We start from the raw sequence: 10,770 nt of genomic DNA on the forward strand, positions 1-10,770 counted from the left end.
AATAAAAATAGTCATTGTATTTATTTATTTACTTTAACAATTTAGGTAAGAAAATTTAATGTGAGAGAGAGAGAGAGAGAGAGAGAGAGAGAGAGAGAGAGACGCCAACATTTAAGGGTAAGAAAGACCCAAGCAGACGGTAGCCTCCTGGTCAGTGGTCGCTATGGTGAAAATGAGATACTTGCAAACAACCAAAGATGGAAGATGGCTCGTATTGGGGTTTTTCATCAAAAGTCGTAGGAAAAGTGAGAAAAGGGTTGAGCGGGAATGAATTACTAGATTAGATTATAAGAGAGAGCCATTAAAGATTTCAGATATTTCCAACGTGGGTGCCATCAAATATCTAGTGTGGAGAGGCTATAAGTTTATAAGAAAAAAGGGAAAATGTGTTTAATATAAGATGTGGTGTTGGTGAATATCTGAGTCCAATGTGGCGAGTTATGCGTGTTTGGTCCAGATCACAGTTACTTGGAGTGCTGTCCAAGTTCTAGAGTCCTTGAGTCATAAGGAAACATATTTTTGGAAAGTATAGATGTTCCTATAACAGAATCCTAGTTATATTCTATTATGTTTTGTATAGTATATAATGAGATAGGATCCTGTAATCAGAAATCAGAGTTTTTGAGATAGTTTTCTTCAATAATAAAGTTTGCGAGTTTATGCAATTACCTCTTTAATTGGTATCAGAGCATCCTGTTTCTTCAACAAACCTGTTGAGAAATCAAAGCAGTTCGTGACAGCAAGTTGAAAACTCGGTAACAACAAGTGAAGCCTCCTGAAATCGTGACCTGTTCTGAGATCGTGGACAGCTCGGAGATCGGGACCACCTGCGACTGTGGTGAGAGAGTTCTCCTGCAACAGCTTTTGCTGTTTTCTGTTTTACTTGTGCTTGAAGCAAGAACTCCTTGCTGCGAGTGAAGAGGAAGAATTTGAAGGAGAACCTGTGTAAGAAGGAATTCTCCTGCCCAGATCAGGAAGAGCTCGTGTATAGAAAAAAAAATTTAACAAGAAGGAACAAGGAACTGGTGTGGTGAAATCGATCGTTCTTTGTTCCTGTGCTTTATTTTTCTTCAGAAGTAGCTGCCCACGTAAAGGGAAATCGCTTGAAGGAACTCGTGTGGAGCCCTAAAGAAACGTTACGGTATTTTTTTTTTCAATCAACACCTAAGGAGGAATCAGAAATCGAACCGCGATGTCGGGAGGAGAATCGTCCCAACCACCGGCTAAGGAACATACGTCGTTCACGTTCCAATGTCCGACTTTGACATCGACGAACTACATAATTTGGAGGATGCGCATGGAGGTGCTACTCGGGATTCATGGCGTTTGGGATGTGATTGATCCCGAGCTAGATGATGTGAAGAAAAACAACATCGTGAAAGGATTGTTGTTTCAATCGATTCCGGAGGATTTAATCCTTCAAATCGGTAATTTAAAAACCAGAAGAGAGATGTGGGAAGCAATTAAAACTCGTAACCTAGGAGCTGATCGTGTGAAGGAAGCCCGACTCCAAACTCTAATCACGGAATTTGAAAATCTAAAGATGAGTGATAATAGTACAATAGACGAGTTCGCTGCAAAGTTATCCGGAATTGCCTCAAAATCCGCTTCACTAGGAGAGGTCATGACCGAACAGAAGCTTGCGAAGAAGTTTCTTACGAGCCTCCCTAGACGATTTGTCCACATTGTTGCAGCCCTTGAACAAGTTTTGGACCTTAAAACGATTGGCTTTGAAGACGTGATTGGTCGTTTAAAAGCTTATGAAGAAAGAATTAAGGGTGAAGACAAAGTAATCGATTCTCAAAATAAATTACTTTATTCCAAAACTGAATCGTCCAACAGAAACACCGATTCATCAAGAGGTAGAGGTCGGGGTTCAAATAACCGAGGAAGAGGACGTGGTGGTGGACGTGGCGGTGGACGTGGTCGGGGTAAAACCAAAAGTCACGGTCACCCAGAATCCTCTAAAAATCGTGACGATCAAAAGCAAAAAGGAAAACAACGCGAGCAAAGAGATCTCTCAAATATGCAATGTTACCGGTGTGACAAATTTGGCCACTTTGCTTCAAGATGCCCGGACCGAATAAAAAATCATGAGGCTAACCTAAATCAGACACACGAAGGAGATACATATCATGAAGAAGGGACGTTCTTTATGAGGAATACAATTCAAGAAACAGTGTTCTTGAATGAAGATAAATACCTCCCTCCAAAAGTCGAAGCAAATGCCGATGAAGACAGAATTTGGTACTTAGATAATGGTGCGAGTAACCACATGACCGGAAACTACTCTTATTTTTCTGAATTAAATAAAAACATAACGGGTAAAGTGAGATTTGGAGATGGATCGTGTGTTAGCATTAAAGGAAAAGGGTCAATTTTGTTCGAAGGGAAAAGCGGTGAGCAAAAATTAATGAAAGATATTTATTATATCCCATCACTTCGTAGCAATGTTATTAGCCTCAGGCAGTCTACAATAGCCGGTTGTGATATACGGATGTGAGGTGATTTCCTAACCATGCGAGATGGAGACGGAAGATTACTTATGAAAGTCCCGAGAAGTGCAAACCGACTCTACAAAATAAAGTTAAAAGTTGGAAAACCACATTGCTTACAAGCCAAGTTTAATGAGCAAGCTTGGTTATGGCACGCGCGACTTGGCCACATTAATTTTGGAGCGATAAACTTGATGCACAAGCTAGCTATAGGGGTACCGGCAATCCAACATCAAGACCAACTTTGTGAATCTTGCATGGTTGGAAAACAAACAAAGCAATCGTTTGCAAAGAAAGCTAATTATAGAGCTACAAATATTCTCGAGATGGTTCATGGAGATATTTGTGGACCGGTTGATCCCCCCACCCAAGCGGGTAATACTTATATTTTAGTTCTTATTGATGATTATTCTAGATATATGTGGTCTTTTCTTTTGAAGCACAAAAGCGATGCATCCGGAATTATTAAACGATTCAAGATATCAATTGAAAAACGAACCGATAAAGAGATCAAGACTTTCCATACGGATAGAGGTGGAGAATTCACATCAACCGAGTTGAACCGTTTTTGTGATAAAGAAGGGATTTCATGTATGTTGACGGCTCCTTATGCACCTCAACAAAACGGTATACTTGAACGGAGAAATCGGACTCTACTTGAGATGACACGGTGCCTAATGAAAGCAAAAAATATTCCAAACCATTTTTAGGGCGAAGCGGTACGACATGCAACATTTATCATAAATCGTACACCTACTCGAGCATTGATACGTGCTACACCATTCGAGAAATTTTATGGTAAAAAACCAAATCTTGAAGATTTGAAAGTATTTGGTTGTGTTGCATATGAAAGAGTAGTCTCAAAACATTTGAAGAAGCTTGATGATAGGTCACGACCGTTGGTATATTTTGGAAAGGAACCTAATTCAGGAGGATTTCGGTTTATAATCCGCGGGAGAATACAATTATTATTAGTGCCCATGTAATTTGTGATGAAAATAAGACATGAAAATGGAATAATGAACCCAAAAATCAAGATGGAAATGGACCGGGTACATTTACAGTCATGTGGAGTAATGGTCAAGCAACTCAAGATAATGGTGGTTCGATCCCAACTGCAACAGAAACCGAACAATTCACTGATTCGACCCAAACCGACCAAACCAATGACACTTATAATGATGACAGCAGCCCATCGCAACCTGTTGATGATCAAAATAATGATGCAAGTTTTGTCCCACTTCGGCGGTCCACTCGAACTTCAGTGTTGCCAAGAAGATTAAATGACTGCGAGCTAGATGTGGATCATTTAATGTTGTTATTCGATGAAGAACCACAGAACTTTAAGGAAGCCAAAGTGAACAAAAATTGGCTCAATGCAATGAAGGCCGAAATTGACTCCATCGAGAAGAATAATACTTGGAAATTAGTTCCTCCGCCTAAAGATGCTAAACCTATTGGGTTAAGATGGTTGTATAAAATTAAAAGAAATACGAATGGATCGATTACAAGGTACAAAGCGCGTCTAGTAGCAAAAGGCTATGTACAAGAGCAAGGCATTGATTTTGATGAAGTATTTACGCCAGTGGCTCGACTCGAGACAATAAGATTATTGATTGCTCTCGCGGCCGGGAACGGATGGAAGATTCATCACTTAGACGTAAAAACTGCATTTTTATATGGAGATTTAAAGGAAGAAGTGTACGTGTGCCAACCGGAAGGTTTCGTGAAGCAAGGTGAAGAAACAAAAGTCTACAAATTGGCAAAAGCTTTATACGGTCTCCGACAATCTCCGAGAGCATGGAATTTGAAGCTTAATAACACGTTGAAAAATATGGGTTTTAAACGGTGCATGCAAGAAAATGCGGTTTATAGAAAGGTTGCAAATGGAGAATACATAATAGTTGCAGTTTATGTAGATGATTTGTTCGTGACGGGAACATGCTTAGAGTTTATAAACCAATTCAAGAGACTAATGGCATTACAGTTTGAAATGTCGGACCTTGGTGAACTAACTTGCTACTTGGGTATTGAAGTATTGCAAGAAAATGGTTGTGTAAAGGTGAAGCAAGAAAGTTATGCTATGAAGATTCTAAAAGAGGCAGGCATGCAAGAGGGTAATGCAACTCAATGTCCGATGGAGCCAGGTCTAAAGTTGTCAAAAGCTGAAGATGAGCCAGAAGTTGAAGCTACCTATTATCGAAAAATAGTAGGTTGCTTACGATATCTCTTACACACTCGTCCGGATTTAGCATATTCGGTTGGAGTCGTTAGCCGTTATATGCAAAGTCCAAGAGAATCTCATACACGCGCTATTAAGCAAATTGTTCGTTACTTGCGTGGTACACCATCTTTTGGGATAGTATATAAACGAAGTAATAATATGAGCTTGATAGGATATAGTGATAGCAGTCACAATGTTGATATTGTTGATGGTAGAAGTACAACAGGGCATGTTTTCTACCTTGGTGACTCTCCTATCACTTGGTGCTCCCAGAAGCAAGATATAGTAGCTTTGTCCTCATGTGAAGCTGAGTTCATGGCAGCTACATCAGCTGCGTGTCAGGCAGTTTGGTTAAGGGAGTCGTTAGCTGAGTTGACAGGAATGAAGAAACAGAAGGTGCTGATTCGCATAGACAACAAATCAGCAATTGCATTGTCAAAGAATCCTGTCTTTCATGGAAGAAGCAAACACATTCACACTCGATTCCACTTTATTCGAGAGCGTATGGAAAATGAGCAAGTAATTTTTGAACATGTTTCGGGAGATAAGCAACGAGGAGATCCTCTTACGAAGGCCTTAGCTCGAATAAGGTCAGCAGAGATGAGAGCGTTGCTTGGCATGCAAGAATTACCCTTTACTCAGAAATTCAGGGGGTGATTGTTGGTGAATATCTGAGTCCAATGTGGCGAGTTATGCGTGTTTGGTCCAGATCACAGTTACTTGGAGTGCTGTCCAAGTTCTAGAGTCCTTGAGTCATAAGGAAACATATTTTAGGGAAGTATAGATGTTCCTATAACAGAATCCTAGTTATATTCTATTATGTTTTGTATAGTATATAATGAGATAGGATCCTGTAATCAGAAATTGGAGTTTTTGAGATAGTTTTCTTCAATAATAAAGTTTGCGAGTTTATGCAATTACCTCATTATGTGGGACACACATTTAAGTGGGGTTCATGCACTCCACTACCAATACATTGCATTCGTCAATGCCCACCAACCACCATTACCTGACCACCGATAATGTGCCTACCTCTGGCCACAAATTTATTCTCTGTCTATCTCCTGTCTGACGACGTTTTTTGCTCAAGGTTTGTGAATCTACTTGCACACAACCGAGTCCCCCACTTTTTCCCATTATGTCCCAGTCTGAAAGCACTAGAAACCCACTCGTGTTTTTATGATCTATTCTGATTTGGTTTGGTAATGGTGGTATTTAATGAAAGTGATGATGACGTTTGATGGCAGTGATGGTGGAAGTGGTGTTTCATAGATGAGTGTGCTGGTTGATTCCATCTTTCCGGGTACAATTTCAAGTTTCCGGTGGTACCATAGGTGGTCGCCTATGGTTTTCGGTGGTTGTTGGTAGTCGTGTTGTTGCCGGTTGGCACTAGTAGTGGTGGCAGGGAGAGTTTGATTGGATTTCACAAATTGATAACTTTTTTTAAATATATTAATAACAAACAAAAAATGAATAAGAAAATATAAAAATGCAAAAAAAAAATCATTACGTGTTGTTCAGAGAAAAAAACGCACAAAAACTAACGATAAGGACGGACGGTGTGAACACAAAAAAAAACATAAGGACCAAGCGTGAACTTTTTGCTAACCATAGGGACAATTTCAGTAATTTGTTCAAAGAAATATTAATGGAAGTGATTAGCATGCACCTTTGTGTTATTGATTTAATATATAAACATGTTTTGGTTAGAACTTATAATCTGACTTATTTTGACAATCGATAATGATACACATGAAAAGACTAGAAAAAAGCTTGGAGTAAAAACAATCATGATTGAAGCAAGCGTTTATATCTACGATTACAACACGAGTTGACCGTAGGCAAATCTTTATGGTTGAATTGTAGAATTTCATTTCATAAGCTCACCATTTGTGGTGACAAGTCATTGAGAAAGGCTTACCGGGTGTTTGACTCCCATTGCTAAGTATTTGATAATATCAAGGAGTTGGGGTGGATTTTGAAGGCTCATGTTGTAAAACTTTTTTGTTAGGTGGCAAACCCCGTTTTTGGAAAGATAAATTAGTGGTTGATTCACCTTTAAGAATGAGTTTACTGAAATTATAATCGATTTACATCCAACATCTTTTCTGGCAGACATTTAGCAAACAACTTGTGCTTTTGGATTTGTGGAACACTTATTGACTATTAAGAAGCAACCCATGAAGGATAAATGCTATCAGTGGAATAATATGTCACAACCCGAAATTTTTAGATTAAGCAAACCCTAAACCCTAACTAAGTACAAGTGAAACCACATTACAATCCTTGTTGCATTGTACCCCTATGACCATTAGGACATGGTTATAAGCTAGTAACTAAGTATAGATTTAAATCTTTGTTGTGTAAGCAAGTATAAACTAACATAAGTCAAAGGATTAAAGTGTAAACCATGAAATAACACCCCATATATGTGTTTTCGGTCTTAGGGTTCTAGAAACAAATAGTTTTCGGCCAAGAATTCAAGAAACAATGTGTTTTCGGCCTAAGGATTTAAATCAAATGTAGTTCACGGTTTGGTTTAATGCTCAATATGGTTTTCGGCCAAGGTATGGCCGAAAACACAATATAAAAGCCCATGGGAGGACCGAAATCATAAGCTAGAGGCACATTATGTACCGTGAACCCAATCGTATATATAGTTATTCAACAACAAACGCTCCTCATTTCTCATTTTGTGTACCGTAAACACCTCACTTTTGCTCTCAAGTATCATCCGTAAACACCATAAGTTCATAGATTTCTTGCCCATATTTTCTTATTTTCACCAAGAACACCAAGAACACCAAGAACATTCATCCATATCTTCAAATCTTCATAGTATCCACCAAGAACACCAAGAACATACAAGAACACTTCAAACAATTTTAAAAATTGTTTTTGTAAGTATTTCATACATAATTTAGTGTTGTCTAACACTTTAAATTATTATTACGCTAATATAAATACGATATCGTGTATAAATATTATTAGGATATCGTTATTTTCATGTACGCTAGCCCAAGGATCGCCTCTAACGTTTCACTACCTAATCAAGCACACACACTACCCAATCAAGCACACACACTAGAGCTGAGTTCATATCCGTACACTTTCACTATTTTTCAATGTTTTTAGGGGGAGAATACAAGTAAAACGCAAGGTAATCTTGTGTTAACATTCAAATGATTTCAAACAGTTTTAAAAACATATCAAACTATTTCAACTGATTGAAACTATTTTAAAGTGTTTCAAACTACTTCAATTGTTTTATACTTTAATTTTCCAAAATACATGTTATATATATATATATATATATATATATATATATATATATATATATATATATATATATATAATTGAGATCCAACACGCTTAGGACTGGTGTTTCCACCTTAACTCATGCTCCTTGTCTGGTTGTGGACTAGGGATAGAATCATTTGTCCGACTGCCTGATTGATCTGAATTATATATGCTTTATATATATATATATATATATATATATATATATATATATATATATATATGAATATAAAACTTATTTAAATAAAGCTTTAACCCCTTTTGTAACATGTCGAGCAAAGGGTATCTTTCTCAAATTATTTCATTGTGTTATACAAACTGTTAAATTATTAAGATTTTCATTGCATACAGAATATACATGTAAACTATAATAGGCATAGTTTAGGGAACACTTATACTATTTTACTAAGTCAAGGGTATCATACTAAAATAATTATTTAATTATAATTGTTGTACACTACTAGTACAAGGTAATTTATACATTTTCAAGTACAAGAGAACACTAGTATTCTATACGTATCTAGTTTATACAGGGTTGTGAGGCACTACTTCGTTGTACCCATCAGGGTACAGGTTAAAGTCCTATAAATTATAACCAGAGTCTCCTTGAGGGAGAGCGTGAGTTTGTGTACAGATCTATACGAGACTGACAATCTCGCGCCCTGACTGTTAGCTACAGTCAAACGGAAGTTCAGGGGCGACAAATATCATCTCATTCCGACGCTTGAAGAACGTCGTGCATGCCACTATTTATTTTAGCATGGTTATATGAAACTCATTATCAACTAAGACGTTTAGTTTATGGGATTACATAGCTTCAAATGGTTTTATCTTAATAATAGAACTAGACTACACTACTTTTCTAGTAACATGAACATACATTTTAGAAAGGGCCTATAATGCTAATTCTATGATTCCTTGGTTTATACATCAGGGTTATATATAAATAGGACCCAATAGGCAGTAGAATGTGTGCTTTCCGCTTTACTTCATGTTCCTTGTTTGGTTGTGGGCTTAGAGTAGATTCACATAGTCTACTATCTATTCGATCTTGGTTGTATACATGACCTGTATACACTAAGTAATCATAGGGGGAAACAGGTATGGGTCAGGTCACTATATACAAGTTCAGTATACTATTTTCTAGTACAAAACTTACTTTTCTGAAAGCGGGTTTAACTAGGTACATACATACAAAAAGGGTTGCCTACAAATACAATAGTATTACATTACTTTTCTAAGTACAATGGATATTTCACTCAATAAGAACCATCATTGTTAACTCTGTAATCACCTAGTGTATACGCCAAGGTTACATACAACGAAGATCCGACAGACAATGGAATGTGTGGTTTCCTCCTCATTTCCTGTTCCTTGTTTGGTTGTGGGCTTAGGCTAGAACCATCCAATCGATTGTCTGTTCGATCTGGACTATATATAATTTGTATCCGCTAAGTGATTGTAGAAGGAACTGGTATGGATCACATTTATTACATTTTATTACATCAGAAAATATAGGATTTTCTGGAGGAACACACTAAGGTTTTCAAGGAACAAAGAACACACTTATCACAAGAGAAACAATATAAAAGTATTAAGAAGTTGAAAAGCACGAGTAGGTCTGGGGATATATAATCAGGTCTGGGAAGAATATAACCTGATCAACTATATTTAACCGAAAGGTGATTAGCATATGCCTAGGAATGGTCGTGGTGTTGCAACAAGCCTAAAACTTACCTGACCCTATATACAAAGGATCCCTAAAACAAAACATACAATTAAAATACTATAGGAGTATTTTAGAATGCTATAAGATAACAACAAGTCTAAAAACTTACCAAGTTCATATACCAAGAAGCTCTAGAATCAAACATACAAATAAAAAACTATAGGAGTATTTTAGGCACTATATATAACTTATGTGATAGTTAAAAGACCCTTACTGGTAGGTCTATAATTGCAGAGTGTATGCTCCCACGGTTTTATATAATTGAGATTTTATAGAATTAGAATTTATGATCTTCCCTATAGTTCATGTTCTTTGTTTGGTTGTGGTCTTAGAGTAGGATCACTTAGTCGAAGGTCTATTCGATCTTGGTTATATACAACTTATATACACTGCATGATTATAGGAGGACCCGGTAAGGATCACCCCATAAAAATAGAAATGTTTTATTTATCTCATAAGTTCTTTAGACACTCCCACTCTTGCACGAACAACATAGATAGATGTAGCTACTCCACTACAACAGTCAGTAGAGGAGTCAAGGAATAACAAGAAAAGGTTCATGAGGAGGATTCCGAGAAGGGATCAGCCGAAGAGAAAGGCACCAGAGTGATCATTACTAAACCTTACCCTAACAAGAATAGACATAAGAGAATCGCCCGAACATTCGGAGTCAGACACTCTATCACGAAGTAATGGAGATCAGTGACAAAACCTGAATCATGAAGAAGCGAAGATTCAACACACCTACGAAGAACAAGAACACCATGTGGATGTTCAGAGACAACAAATCTTTATAGCTGAAACTAGGGAAATCATAGGAAGGATAGAGAGTAGAGGAAACCACTCACTAGATATTCGAAGAGACCAAGCACCTTATGCGTCACACTAATAATTGATAAACTAATGTAACCTAGTGAGTTAGTGATTACACTAATCACACTATGTGTTAGGCTTATCACCTCTTTCGTTGCAATTAGTAACAATAAACCAGGTCACATAATTTCATTTAAGGGTGGTCACTA

General features: G+C 37.4%; 1 protein-coding gene across 1 annotated transcript; it reads left to right on the forward strand.

The window, feature by feature from the left end:
• The first annotated feature begins 1,192 nt into the window (after positions 1–1,192).
• LOC145126598 (uncharacterized) lies at positions 1,193–2,503 on the forward strand. The gene has a single exon (XM_079061933.1). It carries the CDS (start codon positions 1,193–1,195, stop codon positions 2,501–2,503), a length of 1,311 nt encoding a protein of 436 aa, XP_078918059.1.
• Positions 2,504–10,770: the final 8,267 nt, after the last annotated feature.

The sequence above is a fragment of the Lactuca virosa genome, chromosome 1, assembly GCF_052849685.1.
Source record: "Lactuca virosa cultivar CGN04683 chromosome 1, Lactuca_virosa_CGN04683_v6, whole genome shotgun sequence".
NCBI lineage: Eukaryota > Viridiplantae > Streptophyta > Magnoliopsida > Asterales > Asteraceae > Lactuca > Lactuca virosa.